This window comes from Onthophagus taurus, chromosome 7 (genome assembly GCF_036711975.1).
Source record: "Onthophagus taurus isolate NC chromosome 7, IU_Otau_3.0, whole genome shotgun sequence".
NCBI classification, from domain to species: domain Eukaryota; kingdom Metazoa; phylum Arthropoda; class Insecta; order Coleoptera; family Scarabaeidae; genus Onthophagus; species Onthophagus taurus.
This window is the reverse complement of record NC_091972.1, coordinates 12,017,601-12,040,275: the sequence shown is the minus strand read 5'-3', so window position 1 is coordinate 12,040,275 and position 22,675 is coordinate 12,017,601. Positions and strand designations below refer to the sequence as shown.

The 22,675-nt window shown below is 32.7% G+C and overlaps 3 protein-coding genes across 7 annotated transcripts in view; 1 reads left to right on the top strand and 2 right to left on the bottom strand.

Moving 5' to 3' along the window:
- The window catches only part of LOC111420910 (LDL receptor protein 1), a 38,460-nt gene extending 20,903 nt beyond the window's left edge, over positions 1-17,557 (bottom strand). For all 3 annotated transcript variants that reach the window (XM_023053969.2, XM_023053970.2, XM_023053971.2), the window contains exons 1-7: positions 17,176-17,557; positions 8,545-9,171; positions 7,638-8,456; positions 2,967-4,400; positions 1,559-1,824; positions 876-1,490; positions 18-822 (exon numbers count right to left, since the gene is read on the bottom strand). In XM_023053969.2, coding sequence (XP_022909737.2) covers positions 18-822; positions 876-1,490; positions 1,559-1,824; positions 2,967-4,400; positions 7,638-8,456; positions 8,545-9,171; positions 17,176-17,323 — 4,714 coding nt within the window. In that variant the 5' untranslated portion in view covers positions 17,324-17,557. The remainder of the gene's footprint in view (positions 1-17; positions 823-875; positions 1,491-1,558; positions 1,825-2,966; positions 4,401-7,637; positions 8,457-8,544; positions 9,172-17,175) is intronic.
- A 434-nt stretch (positions 17,558-17,991) lies between these two features.
- On the top strand, positions 17,992-18,727 carry LOC111420911 (NADH dehydrogenase [ubiquinone] 1 beta subcomplex subunit 3). Of its 3 annotated transcripts, none has more exons than XM_023053972.2 (3): positions 17,992-18,079; positions 18,151-18,487; positions 18,544-18,727. In XM_023053972.2, exon 2 carries the CDS (start codon positions 18,156-18,158, stop codon positions 18,462-18,464), a length of 309 nt encoding a protein of 102 aa, XP_022909740.1. In that variant the 5' UTR covers positions 17,992-18,079; positions 18,151-18,155; the 3' UTR covers positions 18,465-18,487; positions 18,544-18,727. The 3 variants fall into 3 exon arrangements, with proteins under 3 accessions (XP_022909740.1, XP_071053453.1, XP_022909741.1); XM_071197352.1 differs by having other exon boundaries at positions 18,014-18,079; positions 18,134-18,487; XM_023053973.2 differs by lacking the exon at positions 17,992-18,079 and having other exon boundaries at positions 18,080-18,487.
- An 895-nt stretch (positions 18,728-19,622) lies between these two features.
- On the bottom strand, positions 19,623-21,044 carry LOC111420929 (ribonucleic acid export 1). The gene is made up of 3 exons (XM_023054003.2): positions 20,649-21,044; positions 20,227-20,591; positions 19,623-20,175 (listed from the first exon to the last, which is right to left on the bottom strand). Exons 1-3 carry the CDS (start codon positions 20,931-20,933, stop codon positions 19,740-19,742), a joined length of 1,086 nt encoding a protein of 361 aa, XP_022909771.1. The 5' UTR covers positions 20,934-21,044; the 3' UTR covers positions 19,623-19,739.
- Between the last annotated feature and the right edge of the window lie 1,631 nt (positions 21,045-22,675).

Sequence of the window (22,675 nt, the reverse complement as noted above, 5' to 3'; positions counted from 1 at the left end):
TAAAACATAATACTTACCAACGCATGTTTTATTATCAACATTTAATCGCATAACGTGCGGACAATCACATCGATAAGTATGGTTTGTATGGATTAAGCATAAATGAGAACATCCTCCATTATTATTCCCACAAGGATTTGGCCCATCTCTAGGTTGTCTACTAGGATGTAATATTTCAATATCAAATGGTTGCGTTAATGTACGCTGTATAACGAAAACTTCAGATCCGGTCCATTTATTCGCCCTAGCAACGCTGTTGGTTCTCCAATCGGTCCAATAGACGTAATTTTCAAATAATGAAATCGCAAATGGGTGCGATAACATGTCGTGATTTCTCAGTACTAATCTTTTATCTGAACCGTCATAAGTAGCGGTGTGAATTGAATCGGATCTTGCATCGATCCAATAAATACGTTCGGAATCGTAATCTAAAGTTATACCATTAGGCCAACCACCATCGATACTATCAGTTAGTACGATTATTTTCCTGTCAAGACCAGCTAATGAACATCGTTCTATTCGCGGTGCATCGTTATCCCAATCTGTCCAAAATAAGTATCCTCGTCGAGGATCTAATGCAATCGCACGAGGACTGTCCATTTCACCTCCTACCAATGTTCGGCGGAAACTCCCGTTTAGTTTTGCGACTTCAATTTGATCGAGTTTACTTTCGGACCAATACAAATTTTCGCCTATCCAATCCACAGCTAAACCTTCAGCGGTAGCCAAACCAGTTTGAACCACTACTTCTATACTACTTAGCGAATTTCCTGAGACAGTACCACGATAAATTTTATCATCCAGCACATCTGTCCAAAAGATCTAAAACAAAAAAAATAATTAAATAAAATACGCTTTATAAAGAAAGTATTTACCATTTGTGTATCCTTTCCAACATAAAAATCCAACGCAATAGTATTCTTCAAACTAGATATTAACGATCGCCCATTAAATGAATGTATATCAACACTTCTAACTTCAAATCGATTGCTGAACAGAACAAATGCTGTAGCATTACTTTCACTTTTACAAGTAAAGCCATCCGCCATCAAGCTGTATCCAGGATGACATTCACATTTATATCTTGACCCAATCGGAATACATTTTTGCGAACACACACCCCAAGACTCGCAGGGATGCATTTCTAAACAATGCTTTTTATCGGGTTGTAGAAATAGGTCATCGGGACACGAACAAACGGCGCCTTCGGGGGCGTTGTGGCAATTATGCGAACAAACTGACGATACTAAGCAGACTTTGTCGTCGCAGCGCAATCCTTCATCGGAATAATCGTCACAATCATATTTTCCATCGCACAATAAATTTACGTTTACACAAACTGTATTGTTATCGCACCAACGGGAAGGATGGTGGCAATTTACTACATCAATATCGTGATGGTGAGGAGGTTTGATTGTATGATCTGAATTTGAACAGTTTTTTTCGTCGCGACCGTTCGAACAATCTTCTAAGGAATCGCATACATATATCTATGAAAAACGAATTTTGTTAATCTTTAATTGTAATTACTGGACACCTGTATTTTTCCAAAAACTACCTTTGGAATACATTCCGCGGTACCACAATAAAACATGTGCGTCCCACAAACATCGTTAATAACGTGACAGTTTTCCTCGTCAGATCCGTCCGGACAATCTATAAATCCATTACAACGTAATTTCGGAGCATGACAATCAGTTGAAGGTAAACAGTTCTTTTCATCAGAACCATCTGCACAATCTTCGATTTCGTCGCAATAAAGATCCATAGAAATACATTTTCCATTGTTACACGTAAAGTCTGTCAACTCACATTTTTCAGTTTCTAAAAAAAATTGTAAATATTACAAAAAAAACTCGGTTTCGGTTTAAGACGTAATTAGTTATTGACCGGTTAAGCAAACGATTAAGATTTGATTAAAGCAATGATATTAACCCATTGGATGCCCTAGGATTAATTCTGTAACACACTGAGGTTTTGTATAAAGAAAAATGAAATCAAACTACATTCAGCGGCATAAAAAAATGCATCACCTAGTATGATGACCAGTTTCAAACTGAAATAACTTTTGAACGTATTGGTCGATTTAAATAAGGGTTTTTTTTATTTGCAGAGTGGCGAAACGCACTGTTCTCAGAGAGAGAGTTTGGAGCAGAGCAGGAGAGCGTTATGCTTAGTGCAACTTATAAGAGTTTGTAATGGTTTGGGGAGGAATCTGCTTCAAAGAGCATTGCTTTATTAACGGTAATCTAAACGCGGCTCGGCATATTGAAGAAATTTTGGCTGAACACTTCGACCCATTTATTGGTGACAACTTCTTGTTCATGCATAATAATGCACGCTCCCATACAGCCCGCATAGTGTCCCAATACCTGGATGATTTGGATATCAAGAGAATGGAATGGCCTGCATATAGCTCTGCTTTAAACCCTATAGAACACATGTGGGATATGCTAAGGAGACAAATTAGATCCGCTATATAAAAGCTAGAGGAAAAAATGAAATTCAAAACCTGATTCGAAGTATGCCGAGAAGGATGAGGGATCAAGCTATTGGAGGAAATTGATTTATTTGTCACAATTTAATTAAATTTCATCGTCATCCATAACTTGCTTTAATTTCTGATGGCGCTGCAGAACAAGCCGCGTTATCTTTTAGAGCTTGTAACTTTGGTATTAACAATAATAGAAACTTGATCAAAAAACAGAATTAATCAGAATAGGCGAGACTACAAACTCCTTATGTTTGAATTTAATTTACACAGCAAGTTTCAAAGTATAGAAAGAAAACACGCTTTAACGTTTTTCACAATTGCTGAAATTGAAGAACGCCAAAATGGGGAAGACACCTTTCAAATAAAAGAAAGCTTATTCAAGTTGAACAATACCTTCAAAAGTTATTGCAGTTTGAAACTGGTCATCATTTTAGGTGAAAAACTATGTTATAATTAGAATACTAAAACTAACCACAATTTTGTTCATCCGAATCATCATCAACACCACAATCAATAAAACTGTCACATTTCCATACATTTGGAATGCATCGTTTCGATATCGCACATTTAAATTGATTTTCTGTGCAATTTCTCAAACAACTTGTGGGTTCATCAGAACCATCTTCGCAATCCAAATCACCATCGCAAATTAATCGTTCATTGACGCAACGCCTATCATTATCACAACGGAAATGATTTGCAGTGCACTCAACCTTTCCGCATGGTCCGTCAACTTGATATGATTCATCACTTCCATCCTCACAATCTGGGCGATGGTTACAAGTGAACATTTCTGGAATGCAATCACCGGTTGATTTACATTGAAATTGACCTGGTTCACATGAAATTGTCGATTTAACACATGTTGAGTTGATGAAATTGAAGCCGTCGGAGCATTCGCATTTTACTGATTTTGGGATTAAAAGACAAATTTCTTGGCAATCGCTTGTATTGGTGCAATGATTTGCGCCCGTTTGACCTTTTGTATTAAAAATGGCCATTTCGATAACAAAAGGGTTAACTTGGCGTAAAACTGTTTTTTCGTTAGTGTCAACATTTAAAGAAATCAAGTTATTTGATTCTGTATAAAATAAATTTCGTTTATAAAAAGCTAATGTAAAAGCTGTATCTAAACCTTCGGCGATAACTTTGCGATCCGATTTATTAAAATCGATACTTTCGATTCGATTTAAAACACTACACCAATATAATCTTTTTCCAATTAAATCGATTGCTAATTGTGATGGAGAATGATCTGGAGTTGGAGTAATAACAAATGTTTCTTTATGTGTTCCATCCATCCATGCAGAATAAATTGTTCCAATATCAGTTGTTCCATCATGACCTATCCAATACATAATTCCTTTTTTCGGATTTAACACTATATCGGTAGGGTACGTTTTATATTCAGATATAAGAAAACGTTTTTTTGTGACATCCGCGAGTTTTACAACTCCAATTCTACCCCTACTCCCTATATTATCTGCCCAATATAAATTACCACCCATCCAATCGTAAGCGATAGAAACACATTTATCAGCCCCGTTTGATAAAACTTCAATTTTATTACTTCCATTTAAAGAAATTGAATAAATCGAGGCGCTGTGTCCGTCAGCATAATAAATTGATTTTTGCTGAACGTTAACTTCTAAAGCTGTTATACGGATTCCCGCTATTGGAATGATTGTTTCCGTTCCATTTTCGATGTCGATCGATTGTATTAGAAGTGGACGGCTTTTTGCTGTTATTAAAGATACTGGAGCGGAATTTAATGTACATTCACCCGTCCTTTTTTTTAATGTATAACCCATTGAACATAAACATTTTGCTATTGCGATACTGGAATTCCAATTTGTTACGCAAATATGGCTACAATTACCGTTATTTTGTCTACATGGGTGTGCAACTAAAAAAAAAATCTTTGTGTAAAACGTTTATAGAAAAAAATTAAAGGTATATTAAAGTTAAAACTTTTTATATGATTTTTATTGTTTAACATTTAGGATTTACGCAGGTCAAATAATATTATTTAATAGTATTAAGGGCAAAATAATATTTATGTAATGCTATACAATGAAGTAGAACGCAACTTAATGATTTTATTTGTATTTTGACTAAGATGTTGCAACTGATGACAAAAAGATTACAAGTCATAATAAAAGCGCTAACATCAATTGCGTTAGACATGGATCTTCTTCAAAATGTGGAATGCTTCTTGAAGAGAAAAAAGTTTGAAAAACACATATGTTCAGCATGTGATGGAACAAACCATTTTGTCATTATTTGCAAAAAGATTGTCTGAAGGGACAGAAGGAACCCCAATTCAGTCAAGAAATTCGTCAAAGGAAATGGAAAAAAATCAAAAACTCATAAATATTGCGAGAGTAGCATTGGACTTAACTCACAAGGCACAAAAGGGAGGGAGATGCGCAACATAACGTGGCGGATACTTATTATGAAAGAGATAAAGGCAACAGGAAGATTGTGGCTGAAAGTGAAACAGACAATTTAGTGCTTTCCAATTTTGTCCATGAAGCAATCGTGTACAGCCCATGCCTGACTCCAGTATGATATGAGTCGCATCCAGTGCATTCAAAATAGTCGATTGAAATTTATTTTTGCAATTCATAAATTTGAACGAGTTAAGTACACCTTTATCAAAGTTAATTGGATCAATAAGAAAATCAGGCTCAGATGTTATTTTCTATGTTTTTGTGTTTTGTTTGAGAGACACGCAGAGAGACATTCGTATTGTTGTTCAAGTTAGAATAAAAATCCATCGTCTTAGACAAAGTCAGAAAATTCTAAATCTATTCATTACATTGACATGACGAAAATCTATTCGCTTCTTAGACTTAAGCGTGAAACATGTTAAATTATGGAAAGACTTATAATTGTGTTATTCAGTAGAACACTAGGCACTTTATTTGATAATGAAGTCGTGTCGGGGTGATGAACGTGTCCTAGTTTTCCCTGTAAATTTAACAACAGGAGTATAAATATTGTAAAAAGTTAGAATCAATAAAAATAAAGTTGACAGAAATTCTTCTGAAGAATTCTTAAAAATTGGCAGTAAAAATCTACCAGATTTATCCGTACGTATTTGAATCGGACGAAAATAATTTGTTAGTCAGAAATTTGATGACAACTAGTGATGGAAAAATAGCGGATAGCGATTTTTCGAAAAGCCGGATACCGGCGTTCTGGTGCATTTCTGAAGTGATACTCTATGTTACCACGTTATTGTGATATTTGAATAAAAATTAAATTAATAAGAAAGCTGATAAGATATGTCAACTTATTTGGATCCAAGATACAAAATGAACTTTTTTGATGCTGATTTAACTAACGAAACAACTGTAAAAAGAGGATTAAAAGAACTGGATTTTATACGAATTTTTAAAAAAAATTGTTGATCATTTCAAAAATTTATTTCTCAAGAACTGAAAGTGATTTTTCAAAACGGCTTTCTGCATTAAAAAGAGGATACTATAATTAATAATTGGTGATATCTCCACAAGGATCCTTCAAGAAATTAATTTTATAGCGAATTTTGAAAATTATCGATGAAAACGATAACGTAACCAGGAGTTTAATAAATATTAAACATTAGTAATTTCTTGTCCACAAAAAAAAATAGATAAAGAACATCATATTATCAGAATTGTGGTTTGGTGATTATTCCACGATGAATAAGCGGTGGATAATACGCACAATGATTAGATTATTTGTGTATGACCTTTCTATTTCCTTCTAGTCAATCCGATATATACCCGCCCATCGGAAATCCACGTGTTCTCAAGACTAATTAAGTTAAATACGAAGCTTTAGCGTTGATATACACTTGAAGACGGTAAACAGTAAGGGTTTCCGATATGAAAACCTGCCCATACTAAATAAGAAATCAATATTACCATAATAGGCTTGAAAGAACATGAGGTCAACTTGTTTGTCTTTTTTTAACACGTCCACGATTGTGGCTACAATTAAGCATGCCTGAGTTATGTCTGAAATCATTAATTAATAAAGTTAATTGCGGAAATGTATAATCAAGGCATAACGGTTACGTTAATAAGGATTAAATAAGGTTTAAATATTCTATGGTATCCGTCCGAAATTTATGGAAATCCCGATAAATTTTTTGAGAGAATCAATATTGAATACGAATTATAAATCATTACAGGGTTAATGACTTCGTTTTTTTAGAGAATTTGGATTCGAGAGGGACTTACGCAGATTTCTATACTCGACGAATACCAAAAAATTGAAATAATTAAACAATGCAGTATGGTGAGCTTTTTCCAGACGAAATACGACCTCAATCTTCTTTCCTTAAAATGTAGTGTTGGTGGAGAAAGTAATCAAAATGGAGTATGATTCATGTGTGAGTGTCTGAGAAATTAAAAAAAATAGATATTTCTTATATGTCTCTGGAAAATACTGAAGATGCAAAAATTTTATAAGTATCAAGTGTCATGTAAGGTGGCGGTAAGTTCAAAACCGATTAACTTTTTGCCAAACATATATTATTGGAGAGTAAAAGACTCACGTTGAATTCGTGAAACGAATTATCAGCGTCCTCGGTCGATTAACGTTTGATGTGACAGTACTGGCGATAAAATTATCGGATCCTATTTTATTGATGGTAATTTCACCGGCGACAAAACATCTCCATTCATCTCGATGAATGTCCATTATTCGGTAACAACACGTGGTCGCGAGTAGAACCACACAGAAGTGAAAGGTTGTCATTTCTAAGTAAGTAAGAGAAATTGGCAAAAAACGTTTTATTTTGCAGCATTCAATCTAAATCTGCAATACAAAAGGAGAGAATTGAGAGAGGGAACAATTTTATTTTGTTCCCATGCGTAATTTTTGAGATATTCAATTTTATCAGATATATAAAATTAATAAATAACCAATTATTTACACTAGCTCACCAGCGCATGAAATCGCGTGATAAAGCGCGACATATTTACAATATTGCACCAGAATTACTTTCCTTTTGAAGTATTAACTCTATTTAAATATGATTCAATTACCTTGAATCCTAATCATAAATTTTAGAGATATCAAACAATAAAAATTATACAAATTGTTTCCACTAAAAAATCGTAAATTTAATTTTAAATATTAAACTTACCATCAGGTTGTCTTTGCCGGTGAAAAACATGTATATGAAAAGGTCTGGAGATATTAGTTTTAACAGTTTGTGTATCAAGCGTCTTTTTATTGATCTTATATACACTATTGTCTTTCCACGAAGTAACATATAAAGTATTCTCAAAAATACTAATACCATATAAATTTTGAACAGCAGATCCCTTCATCACCGTTCTTCGATTTTTTCCATCAAAACTCACTCTCTCAATCACATCTAAATAAGTGTCTAACCAATAAACATCGTTTGTTGCATAATCAACAATAACCCCGTAAGGATAAACAATTTTTCTATCAACCAAAGTTTCCCTTCCAGTTCCATCCATTCTACATCTTTCAATTACCGGTGCGGACATTCCCCATTTTGAGAAATACATAAACCCTATCATTGGATTTAACGCCAACGCTCTACCTTTATCTAAATTTACGTCGATAACCGTTTTACACCATCGTAATGTGTTATTACATAATAAGATAATTTCTTTTTCATCATCCAAAAAATACCAGTTTCCAGTTAACCAATCTAAAGCTATTTGTTGAATTGAATCTAAGTTATCAAAAACAACAGGTTTTGGCAACGGCCATCGTTCGGTGAAATTATCAACGTTTACCGCCATAAACGTTGATTCACTCATGTTGTGATGAATATAATAGATAGATCTATTTCGATGTGAAAATTCTAATCCGTGACTATTTAATAAATTTAATCTTGAAAAAATTGACCAATTTCTACCATCTGGAGTGATTCGTTGAATTGTGTTAAGAGTTGAAAATAAAATCGATGTTGGCTCATCGATTGGAACTAAAAATAAAATTCTATTTTAAAATCTTGTTTTTTTATAATTATTTTTTATCGTTATTTTTATAATTACTTAGTTATAATTCCTTACCATTAAGTCCTATACAAGATCCATTTTCCATTTTATAACCAGAAACGCACCTACATTGATATGATCCAATCGAGTTTATACAAATTTGTTCACATGTGTTCCCCAATTCACATTCATCCGCATCAATACAAATTGTTCCATCACCTCCTGGACGATATCCTTCCAGACAATAACACATAGGCCCTTCAAACGTTGGTTTACACCCATGAACACATTGCGCTGTATCACATACTGACGTTTCACAAAAATCCAACTCATCAGCATCGTTTTCACAATCGCGAACACCATCGCAAAAAGACGTTAAAGGAATGCATTGATTACTGGAGGGACCACATTTTGCGTGATTCCAAGGACACGGAATGTTTTTATTGCAATCTTCTTCATCGGAATTATCCATTCCATTTCGAGTTGTACCACAATCGACTTCACCATCACAAACCCAACCAAGTGGGATACATCGATGTGTTGTTTTACATGTGAAATGACCGTGAAGGCAGTGCAGTTCTCGTGGTATTGGTATACAACCTTCTGGTTCGTCTGAAATGTCTTCGCAATCCCGAATTCCATCACAATATTGATTCATGTCGTAACATATTGAATCACAAAGAAATTCATGTAATGGGCATCCTTAAAAAGAAAAAATTCTTTTAGAAAAAACATTAATTTATTGATGGTGTTACAATACAATAATAAATTGATACAAATTTCTTTCCCTAACAATTTAATTGAATCCATACAAAACGTATAATACTCCATATGAATTGGTTTAAATGAACAGATCGACACGCAAATTAACTTAATGTTGGGTTGTTATGATTTCTTCTTCTTTGGATCTAAACCATTCTAAATTCAAAACGCTTTATATTAATTTACAAACATATGCGTGCAGTTAAATTGATGTATATTGTTGATTGAACAGAACGTTACTTTCAAAAGCTGAAAGCTATGTTTATTGATGATTTTGGATGGCGCATAAATACAAGAAGAAAATGTTTCCAGATGCGTAAGATCGATATATTCTTAGTAGACGTAAACAAACTAAATGAATGACCGTTTTGGATGTACCACAACGAATGACGGCTTCCGCTCTCTCGCCAATTGAGTTGCCCTATTCGAAGATTGTATCACAGCCGCCACTACTGCTTAATATCATCATAACAATTACCTACATCCTATGTCTATAATGTAAACGGTAATGTTTAGCGGGGTTCGAACAGATTTTTTTTTAATATTGTGATTTGTATATCGACTGTTTATAACATTTTAAAATACACAACAGATGCAAAGAGATTAAAGATCATTTATTTACTAATTTTGGTCATTATCATTAGATGCTTAGTGTTATCGACATTCTTTGAGATTTGTTTATGTTTATAAAGAGATAAGAAGTTTTCAAGTAAAACTTGTGTAAGAAATATTTAAATTGTAATACAACATTCTTTTTAACCAACTCTAACTCAACAACATTATATCAACAACCTCGTATTTACATCAATTTAATCGAAACTCCAAACTAGTCCGACAGAAGCCCTATAATTAATGCAGTATTCGGTCTTAGTTTTGTTGTTCAGCATTTGAATTAATACTGCTTAGCTTCAATGAATATCGATTTTACAGTGGAATGTTTTAAATAACTATCAAATTATACATATTTCTTAAAAAGCCAGTTTGTTAATATAGGTAATTAATTAGCTGTTGATTGTTAAAAATACTAATTCTTTCTCTAACAGTACAAATTTTGAGGATTTAGGAATATCGAGGTGATATTCTTTATCCAAAATTTGTTCTCAACAAATAAGAGTTATTATCTAACCCAATAGGAATATCAGTTTATCTTGTGCTGTCGACATATTTATTGTGACTTTAACTTTAATTACAAATTAAAGCTGAATGTTCTTCTCTACTAATCAATTTTCTATTAGTTGCCATTGAGTCAAGAGATGTTTTTAAAAGTTACCTCATCTCCTAGAATGTATAATAGAGCAAGCTGTTGAACAAACAAATCACGTTCGTGTTATTCATAATCAGTATTTCTTCTTCTTCTTTCTGTATTTAGGAATAACTGCTTATTTTTGTTCACATTTTTATCCCCTAATCGATTGGAAGTTTTCTGTTCATTCTTCTGTCATTCGGTCGATGTGCTCATTCCATTTCTTCTTTCTGTCCAATACCCAATCATTGATGTTACCTATCCTGCAAGCCTGTCTAATGTTCTCACTTATTTCTCTGTCCATCAATGTTTTCCCAACTATTCTACGAACTATTTTCATTTCTGTAGTTTCTAGTATTCTTTTTGTTTTGCATGTTTCTCACCGAGTCTGTGCTGCATATGTTAATATAGGTCTAATTGCGGTCTTATATATCCGGGTTTTGGTTTCAGTTCTTATATGTGTATTTCGCCATATTAGCAACTGTTCTCAAGCACTCGCGAAACCTCTATAGTTAATATTTAATATGTCAATGCGCTACGGCGTCTTTCCTTCTGTATGGAAACAGTTTTCGAAGCCTTGTAAACAACGCCCTATATCCATTCTACCAATAATGGGTAAATTTTTGGAAAAACTCATTTATAATAGACTATTTTTTCAAATTACTGTTTCTACCTTGGACGTTCTGTTGAGACCAATCTGTCAGAATATACTAATTTCTTTTTTTGCAAATCTTGATAAGAACGTCCAGGTGGATGCTATTTCTACCAATTTCAGCAAACCTTTTGATAAGGTTGATCACAAGTTATTACTCTTAAAACTGAAACGCGTAGGAGTCGCGGGTGCCTTGTTGAAGTGGTTTGCCTCTTATATCTCCAACCGAACCCAATTAGTCATGATTGGTGGGCACTCGTCTGACTATATTGTGATGACTTCTGGGGTACCTCAAGGCAGTCATTTTGGACCGCTTTTATTTATATACGTATACAGATTATTTGTCTGTCTGCCAAATCTATCATATGTCCACGCTTCCGCAAGCCCCATATCTTTTCTCAAGAATTAACTTGCATATTCCTCCTCGTCGGTTACGATATGCTTCTTCTAATTTTCATATTTTTGAAAAGTTCTCCACATTGATGCATCCTGGAGCAAAAATGTTACTGACTATTGTGTTAAGGGTACAATTTGCTGCAACTTTTGTAGTAAAAGTTTTTCTGTACTATGCTCCGCATACCGATTTTTTGTTAACAAAGTTGTAGCAAGTTGTACCCTAACTTGCTACAACTTTTGTTGTAAAAGTTTTTCTGTATCATGCTCCGGCTACCGATTTTTTTAACACTATTCTAATATTCATATTTTTGAACAATTCTCCACATTGATGCAGCTCGAACTAGTTTTTATAAGAATTCTCCAATCGTACGGATGGAAAGAGCAGTAGATCGCCTAAGTTGGACACACTTTTCCTCACGCCAAACAATTTTAGACGTGTTATTCGAAGCGCCATACTCAGTTTTGTACCCATATAGGATTAATTTTGTTTTTGTACATACCGTCGCAACGTAGAACCTTTTGGTAAGTTACATATGTATAGTATAGTTATGAGGTCCTAATGGAACTTATTCTGGCGCTACCTCCATGTATAAATAAATAAATAGCAGCTTGATCCAGATGTTTCAATGCCCAAATATTTGAATTTCGTTTCTTGGTGTATGATTTTCTCAACGACCACCAGCTTGCATCTCATCGGTATCTTGTAAGTAGTCATTCATTTTGTTTTTGCCGCTGATATAGTCATGTTGAACTGTTTTGCTGTATTTTTAAACTGGAACAGTAACCTATGGAGATCATCCTCGTTTTCCACGACAAGATGTTAACCACCTTATTTCGCATTTTGTATCCTTTAAGTTTGGGCACTTGTTTTATAATTTCATCCATTACGATATTTTAATTTCTAGTAAAGAAATTATTATGTTTTCATTGTTTTTGTCCTTTTTGATGTCCTTGTGTTAAATAACGTTTTATATAATTACGTTTTTATTATTTCTATAATTAATATATTTTTAATGAATTTTATTAAATTACCATAATTGTATTCACAGAACGTAATAATAAACTTATCAAATAATTTCGTTTAATTCCTTTGTTTTTATTTAACACACGTTTTCCACGAATTTTGCAAAAGAAAGTTCTAATATTTTCAACGAAACGTTTTATCACCCAATTAAAATTTAAATTATGTCCACAGAGCATTCGTTAAACCATGAACGTTCTGTTTTACTGCACGGTCAACGTTCTAAACTCTAGATTAATTGAGTTTCTAAGAAACTATTCAGTACGATTCGTCTATTCTTCACATTAAACTTTCATTTAACTTTAAAGAATGAAGAATTCAATCCACATAATACTTAGTTATCGATTGATATGAAATCGATATGAAATTTATACTTATAGATTATAATCAAAGTAGGACACAGTTTCTTTCCATTTAGCACTGTGTTTTAGTATCTATTAATACCCGAGCTATTTCAAGAAAAGGCTTCCGCCAACATGTACCCATCTTGATTGCAAATGACGAAAAACCGCATATGAATACATATTTATATTTAGAATGGTGGCATTGTCTCTTGTTTCTTTGATGTGCACTAATGATTTGTGACGATTAAGTCTTGCTGACTAAATTTGTTGCTATTATATCTGTCATCATACCTATTATGGATCTGTATATGTATATAAAGTGTTGTCTATCTAATTATAATTTAGTTTACAAATACGAACAGTTAATTGCTTGCGATGCGATAATGGCCTGACCTTGTCTCTTGCTCACTTAAATAGATGTAGGTAATTAAAAATGTTAACTATTGCATTTAATAATATAAAATTGTTGTTGATTTAGATGAATTTTTTGCTTTAATATTGAAAAACTTTGTGTCTTTTTAGAATGATTTTGAATTTACATTTTTAAATTTATATATAATTTATATATAGATTTACATCAAAATATCAAATTCTAAAAATAATATCGATGTTTTCGATTTAAACTTAGAACGTCACTTTGAATACAAGCGTAGCTTTTTTTACAAATAACTAAGCTGCCGAAATGCGAATCGAAACTTACTAGGTTCTAAATTTCAAGGCCAAGTTTTGAATCAAATGAAAATATAAAAAGTAACTATTGTAACCGTATATTTTGTGAAATGATTAAATTGACGCCATCGCACTTCTGTACTTTTTTACATCAAATCTGAAAATAAAATTTCCTTAACCACTTTTCTATATTTTTAAAAATCTATCTTTATAAATATAAACAAATTTCAACGTTATCTGGTTTTAAAATCGATTTTAGTTTAACGACGTCGTATTGGCGCAACCGTTATTAGAACAAATAAAAAAGAAAATTTTCATACATACTCATTTTATTAAAAAATGATGTTTCTTCAAATAAAGAATTTCCTTAAAATGTTTTGATAGTTAACATTTAATTTAAAATTCTGATATGTCCTCCAAGACTTTGCTAGAAATGTCATTCTTCAGATCAAAAACTTCTAACTATCCATTTAGGTACAAAAATCCAGATTATCAATTATCTTACGGTGTCAGAGTGTTGAGCAAGGTTGCTCTTTCTGGCTGCTCTATGTTGTCCTCCCAGGTTTTACGAAGTCTTCCTTTAAGCCTTCACATTTATATACTCATCTCTATTTGGGTATCCGTCATTGCTCATCCTTCTCAAGTGTCCGTCCCACTCAAGTTGTTTTTTCTCCATTATTTGTACTATGGGTTCTTGATCTAGTTTTGCTCTGATACTTCTGTTTCTTACTCTATCACGTCTCGTTTTTCCTTTTACGATAGCCTTACACGTTTCACTAGAGTATTTGCTACTATTACCAAGATATACACCAACGGCAACTCCAGACTCACGACCAGTCTTGGATACTGCTAATATATGAGTATCAGCACGTCCTTTCATCGTCATTAATTATTTATGCAACGTCGAGAACTATCTGTAGGAATAGTTCGCGTCAAAACTAAAGGCATTAACAATCATAACTTCTTTCTGCCTTGTTGCAATACATTGGCTTGGTCGAATTCCACAGTTTTGTAGATAATCACAAGAACTGCGTGAACTAACAATAAAGCCGTTTGCACACGGAGCTACTGAAAAGGAATGCTCAGATGCTGTGGTAGAACCTGCAGCATGTCGTAGTTATCTGCCGCAGCAGTTATATCCTTTGGCATGTAGACAAGTCTTGCCATAAAATTGTGAAGGATGCAAGCTGCTTTGATAACGAATTTTACAGCCTTCGTTTACAGCACCTATGGAGTTCGCTAGATTCCAGATTGAATCAAATCGTTCGGCTATCTGTATCGCAGCACTCTTGTTCAGCTCAGTATGTGTCAAATCATTTGAGTTGATCTCCATAGTGCTGACCTGGAATCAGAAGCTCCTTCACCTTCCCCCATAATAGCATAGCCATTGTCATTAGGTCTACGACGTCCAGCATCGTCATCAGCTAACTCTACTCCAACTACTCCACCCATGGTTCTGCATCCATGTCTAATCTGAACAAACTACAGGTTGTGATCGCTGATGAGTAGCTTCGTGTGTGGCGCCTAGTCACTAATGAGTCAGTATACCGGTTAGTGACCCAACTTACCAACCAGTTTAGTTCCTTTAAAGGCCCGTACAGACACGTTTAGTAATTTAGTCGAGTAGCGCGTAATTTAGTAACTCGCTACGTGCGGACAGTACAATTTAGTCGAGTAGTTTACTAAAACGATTTAGTCGAGTAGATCGATTTGATTCTATTTTTTCGGTCGAGTAGCGTACCCCCACTACTCACAACTACAACGGCTAGTGAATTAGCAATATGTAGTATAATATAACAAACATGTCGAGGCGATGGAGTGAAAACACTACTGTCAAGTTTGAATGTTTATGAATGTTTTTGAATATTTATGGCATATTAAAAGTGTTACTTATAAAAACAGGTTAGCAAAACAAAAAGCTTATGAAGATTTGAAAAAAGTTATGAATATCCCAGGTTTTGCAGAAAAGGACATAAAATTGAAAAAAAATATTAGTCCGACATATTCACAGGAGCAAAAAAAAAATTAAGGATTCTATGAAATTTGGATCTACTGTCAATACTGTTTTTTCAAATACTGGAAAATGTGTTAAGAAGTAGTAATTAAAGAGCAATTGATGCTCCTAATGAAATTCTTCTCATCCACTCTTCTCTAACCCATATACGCTTATTAAGTATTTTAGACACTTCTTCTTCAATTTCCTCTATAAGCATATGAATATTTCTTATATTATTGAATTGCGCGCGATGACGTCGCGACGTCTGTTTATCTTGAGTACCACTAAAGTGTCTTGAGTGTATTAAATGTGGACAGTTACCGTCTAGTAAACGTTCCAGCGGTAAGTGGCTACTCGCTACTAGATTAAATTACTAAACATGTCTGTAACAGGCTTTACAGTAGCTTCGTGAGCAAATCGCCTAACTCGTCTATTTTCAATTAACTATTTTGGTGAATATGGATAACTTTCGTGATATTTACAATTTGTTTACAAGCATTTACTATTTTTTTACTATGTACAGTAAACTCAAATTTAGTACTTCCTCAACATTGATGACATCGTCACTTTTGGGTTACTTTTCTTCACATATTTGGGTCAACTCCACATATTTGATGTTCTTCAATTTATATCTGGTTGGATAAGTGACATGCCTAGTTCCTGTAAGAACATTTTCCTTTTCTTTTGGCAGAAACATTTCCAGCCCAATCAGTACATTTTTATTCCAAATAAACGCATTGTATGCCGCAATGTCCAAATAACTCATAAACAATGTAAATGGCCATCTTTTAGTAGTTCTGGGCCAACTATATTCTCGAATGAGTTGGTCCAAGAGGTTAACTCCACTCTTTTCTTTTTGGTTGTATTCCAAGACAATATTTAGTTTGTAATTTATTTCGCAATTACTAATGTTAAGTTTTTACGAGAAGTTATACTATGTCAAAAATTGTTTTCGGGTTATTATTGACACAGTCTTGGTCGTAGAAGAGTTAAGATATCAAAAATAAAGGGGTTTTCTCACTCTATCAGATGCAGTAAACACTTAAAATTTGATTGAAATAAGAATTTGCCGGTTTTACACGTTTTATACCAAATCAGAAAACTGCGTAGATTGTTTATCATCTCAATTTTAGAGATCTTTGCTACAAAATATTAACACTTAATAACATAATTGTTGTTTGAAAACGGGTTGTCGATTCAATGAATAAAAAACTTTCCAGGCTTCCTTTTTTTATAGACATTAAAACCTGTTGGGATGATGATCAAGCGTTCACTTGTTCAAAAAAAAGTTGAAAACGGTTTACGTTTAGGATATATAAAAAAAAGTGAATCGGTTTTAATCACTTTAGAACGATAACCTCTAGGTTACTTAGTTGCTTAAATTTTTTTTATACATCTCAAATTTATTTCTTAAAAGTAAAGCATTAAAAATAAAATAAAATTTATAGTATGTGGTTCTTTGGTCCTCATATCAAGGTCTCTTTGCAAAAAGAAAAAAAAAATAAAAGAGTAAAAAATAAAAGAATAAAAATGTATATCACTTTACACCGGATTACCTTCATAGAATATATCAAGCAAAACCTTTATTTTAATCTATGAAATAAATTAATCTAATTAATTTACCTGTTGTATTTAGATAATATTTAACGGTGGTTTTATCAATATCTTGTTTTGTACCGAAAACGGTCACTTGAAAACCAAAGAAAACGATTACAAACAAGTACGAAAGGGTCATGGTCACTAAACCGGGTAAAACCTTGCCGATTTTCATTTATAATTTTCACATTTTAAAAGGTAACAGACACTTTTTAGAACAAAGCGCGTATTACAACTATAATTATTAAAAATATTAATTGTTAATCGTTGAATTAAAACCTAATTTAACACACGCACTACAGATTTTGTTATTTAGTTATAACTCGGAATATTTTGTGTGAAACCCCACGGAACAACACCGACTAAGAAAATAAGATATCACCAGATAGTTCTTATTTCCTAAAGACGAGAACTGAGAATGGTTCGAGAACGCTTTATTTTGTGATATGCGTACGTCTTGTGGCGCCATCTACACGTTAAATTGAGAATTAAATAGCAATAAATTAAGGTGTTAAAATAAAAATTTAAAAAAATTAAATTGTTGATTATAAAATTGTTTAAATATTAGATTTTGTTTTATTTCAGTTTAAATTAAAAATATAAATTTATTGTATTCAACAATTTATCTCAAGTAGCCCCATCTATATATTGCATTATTAATTAATTACAAATTTGTGATGGTGGTTGCAAAATTAATTATTATTAAAGTAATATTACACAGATTTTTGATTTATTAAAATAAGTTACTTTAAAATAATTAAACTTGTAATAAAAAATAATACTGCAATATATAAATATCTCAAAAGCATATGATTGATCATTTAAGTTGGCACTGTTTAAACATAAAAGTAACTAAATTTGGTTCCAAAACTTTTGCAGTATTTCCTCCAAAAACAGAACTTACATAATAAAATCTTTATTTTCTTTTTAGGTATTTATCAAATTAATATTAATTAAATTGTTACATTTTAATTTATTGCACAAGATAATTTGTTTTCTAAGATAACATGGGTGGTCATGGTCATGGTGAGCCTTACACAGTTCCCGATTATAGAATATACAAAGTGGAAAATGTTCCGGAATTACTAAAAACTCAACGTGCTTTAGCAGCGCAAGGTTTAAAAGATCCTTGGTTAAGAAATGAAGTGTGGAGATATGATGTTAAAGCATTCGGAACTGAAAAAATGAAATTATCAAAAACTTTCTTTACCGGTTTTAAATGGGGTGTACTTGCTGTAATTGTTACCCTTGCTGGTACTGCCGCTTATGATAAAGCATTTCCACCTAAACATGGACATGGTCATGGTGGACACTAAACTGTTAATTTGTATAGTAAACTGTATGTATAATAAATAAGAATTAAAAAAAAGTGTTTTAATCTCCTTATTATTATAGATTATCAAAAAAATGGTTAAACAGTAGTATTTATTAATATTAAAGACATTAAAATGGGAAAAGAAAAGCATTAAAGAATCAACTAATAAGAAAAAAAAGTATTTCTGTTAATAATACCTTATTTGTACAAAAATTTTATTCAATATTTAGTTAAGAATAGAAATACAAATGATTTTTAAGATGATATTCTTGGTTTTAATTCATCATAACACGATTGTAAAGATATAATTTTTCTTTAATTGGTTATAATATTCATGGCCTTCAATGATATTCTTTTGAACAGTTAGATAAGTTAGTATCAAACCTCAAAAAAAGTCATCCATAAAGTCAAACCAACCCAACCTAACATGAGTAACTTGTAGTTCTTTGAAATAGCCAACCCAATACTAAAACAACTAAACCACAAAGTAGTTCAAGTACAAAAGCTTCAAACCTCAAAGAAATTCAACACAAAGTAACCAATTAAGCCAAACCAACCCAACCTACCTCCAGACCTAGCATGAGTAACCTGTAGTTCTTTGAAATATCCAACCCAATACTAAAACAACTAAACCACAAAGTAGTTCAAGTACAAAAGCTTCAAACATTCGTCAAACACTACTTCTTTATCCTGGGTTGTGTTTGCATGTATTTTCTGGTCTATTCTATGTAGGAGGCTTGTATAGTAAATTGTATGTATAATAAATAAGAATAAAAAAGTGTTTTAATCTCCCCATTATTATAGGTAATTAAAAAATGGCTAAACAATAGTACTTATTAATATTAAAGACATTAAAATGGGAAAAAAACAATAAATAATCAGCAAATAAGAAAAAAAAATGTATTTCTGTCTATAATACCTTATTTCTATAAAAATTGTATGCAATATCTAGTTAAGAATAGAAATACAAATGATTTATTTAAGATCATTTGTATTTCGATGTAGGAGGCTTGTATAGTAAACTGTATGTATAATAAATAAGAATAAAAAAGTGTTTTAATCTCCCCACTATTATAGGTAATTAAAAAATGGCTAAACAATAGTACTTATTAATATTAAAGACATTAAAATGGGAAACAAACAATAAATAATCAGCAAATAAGAAAAAAAAATGTATTTCTGTCTATAATACCTTATTTCTATAAAAATTGTATGCAATATCTAGTTAAGAATAGAAATACAAATGATTTATTTAAGATGATAGAGAAGATTTTGTTTATGATGATGTTCTTGGTTTTAATTCATCATAACAGGATCGTAAGAAGATATAATTTTTCTTCAATGGGTTATAATATTCATGGCCTTTACTCCAGTCATAACTCACAGAATAAGCAAAAATTTGCCCATTGTGGTTAAAAGCACACCGAGTAATCGATTGTTCCATCAATTCTGATGGTTTTAATTTTGTCCTTGCATCTTTATCCCAAAAGCTAAATGATCCATCTGAACCAACAGTGGCTAATGTACCATGAACAGGGTGAAATGCAATATCATTAACTGCATAAATATCTTGATAACCAGTTGGAGTTGCATTTGATCGATGGCATTTAAATGTGAAGTTATCTTTTGGATTTGATGGATTTACATATTGGATTGCTACTCGTCCTTCTACGGACCCTAAAGCATAACCAGTTGGAACTTTTTTCTTATCCCTAAAAAATATTTTCCAAAAATGAGGTTGTTAAAAAAATTTTTTTTATTACCTAAAGATTGCAACACATCTATGTTGATATTTTAATGGACTCTCTAGTCTTTTGTACTCTTGAGGTTTCCCTTCAAGTTGATATACAATTATTTGACGACCAGCAGTCCCAACAACTGCCATAGGATAATCAATATCAGCACAATAACAACGTTCTGGAAGGGTAATACTCATAATTGGAGATGGACTGCGAGTATCCCAAAATTTTAATGTTTTATCCCATGACCCGGTCATTAAACAGGAATAATTTGAACCTTTAATCCAATGGCATGTTTTGATTGGAGCATCATGAGCTGCTACTTGCATGGTTTGATTACTTGCTAAATCCCATACTTTAGCTTGTTTGTCACAACCAGCCATAAATACCTAAATTAAATGATTATTTTAATTTAACAACAACTAAAAGTTTAAAAACAATCTTACTTTTGTCCCATCATCACTCCAACAAACATCTAAAACCGGATCTCCACATGTCTGCATTGATTTTGGAACTGTTTTTCCACTTTGCTCAACTTCCCAACAACGTACATTGTTATCCCAACTTCCGGCTATTAGAAAATTTTGCGGAATTGTTGATGGAGAAAACTCCAAACAACTAACGGAATCGTCGGGGGGCGAAGTAACTTCGAAATCTTTCATGGGGTTTGCACTGCTTGGAGTCGTCGTTGTTGTACCAAAGATACCCAACGTGTTCGGTTGGTTAAACATTTTTGTTGTCAATCTTGTTTTTGTGGTTTGATTTAAATCGTAGAAAGAGCAAACAAGTTCGGTTTGGAACGGAGTAACAAATCAGATAAAAACACTGTTGGTTTTATGCGCAAAAGCGAAAAATCACCTATACTAGCGACACCTAGTGTTGAAAAGCTAAAAGAAACAATATTAAATATGAATAACACTTCAAATTTAATTATGTTAAAAGTGATTTTGTACGGATTAATTTAAGTTTATCTTTAAAATTGTCTTGTAAAAGGAAGTAGTGACATTTGTCAATCGGTTTGATGTATTTTAAGCATAAAAGTTAAAGTTTTTTTTTTGCATTCTGGCATAAGCGAAGTCTATGCAGAGATTATAGGTATAAAATTTCGCGAAACAGGAAGTACTACCCTTGTTGTGTTCTGTCAATAAAAGTCAGGATTTTTACTACAACTTTATTGAACAAAACTAAAATTATTTTATTTTATAGTGCTCGTAATAACTTGTCTTGACTTGTCGTCTTCATCATACTTGTTGTACTTCACACTGGTTGGTATTGCCAACCTAATATGCAACAACTCTTATATACCTAGCTTTGTTACTTTAAATTATTGAGAGAAATGTTACAAAAGCAAATTCAAGAGGAAGAAGCAATGAAGGACAAAGAATCCTAGAAGAATGATATTCTTTTGAACAGTTAGTCATTCATTATCTTTAATAAAGACGTTAAGACCTTGTTGAGCAATGATGTGTTAGATAATCTCTCTCTCTGAATAGGCAACGGAACCACACAGTAATTTAAATGAAAAGCATCAAACCTCAAAGAAACTCAACCATAAAGTAACCAATTAATCCAACCCAACCTAACTCCAGACCTAAAATGAGTAACCTGCAGTTCTTTGAAGTAGCCATCTCAATACTAAAACAACTAAACCGCAAAGTAGTTCAAGTACAGAAGCTTCAAACCTCAAAAAAAGTTAATCACAAAATCAAGCCAAATCAACCCAACATCACTCCAGACCTAACTAGTCTAATTCCAAAGCCAACCCAACCTCTAACCAAAAACCTGCAAGTGACCGAATACAACCGTAAAATAACATACCCGCAAAGGAAAGCAACTTCAAATCAAGATAACCCGATACCAAGGGAATATAAGCATAAAGTAATACTAATGAAATCTCAAAGCTAATCACTAATCACAATGCGATACAACTTAAAAACAAAGCAACTAAATAGTAAATCAACTTATACTAGTCATACAAGTAACACTTAACCCAAACCAAAGCCAACTCTAAACCAACATAAACTAAACTCAAAATACAATTCAAGATATGTGGGCTTTTTAAAATAATCTGCAGACACTTTTCATCAAAATTTGTCAAACACTACTTCTTCTCTTCTTCATCCTGGATTGTGTTTGCATGAATTTTGTGGTCTATTCTACGTAGAAGGTTAGCATATATTCTGGCAAGCCATGACCAAACCAACACAAAATGGTCGAATCTAATCGTAATGAAACTGAATCACAATGTATCTCATCTACACAGGAAGCCAATGCAACCTCAAAACAATGCAGCTCTATAATAAAGCAACGGTCATTTTTCAGCAATGGGTTGTGGAAATCCAACCTAATTCCATACCTACTTAATGTAAGCTCGAAGCAAACCAATCCAAAACTTCTGGTCCATGTATTTTCAGCTGTTTTTTCTTTAATCGTTTCATTTCTGCCTCGGTCAGGTATTGGTGATTTCTTTTTT

Excerpts from the sequence above, each read along its gene's own strand:
- LOC111420929 (XM_023054003.2), bottom strand. The coding sequence starts at position 20,933 with ATGTTTAACCAACCGAACACGTTGGGTATCTTTGGTACAACAACGACG. Across the intron at positions 20,592-20,648 it reads GGAGTGATGATGGGACAAAA|GTATTTATGGCTGGTTGTGA; the intron begins GTAAGATTGTTT and ends CATTTAATTTAG. Across the intron at positions 20,176-20,226 it reads AGATGTGTTGCAATCTTTAG|GGATAAGAAAAAAGTTCCAA; the intron begins GTAATAAAAAAA and ends AATATTTTTTAG.
- LOC111420911 (XM_023053972.2), top strand. The coding sequence starts at position 18,156 with ATGGGTGGTCATGGTCATGGTGAGCCTTACACAGTTCCCGATTATAGA.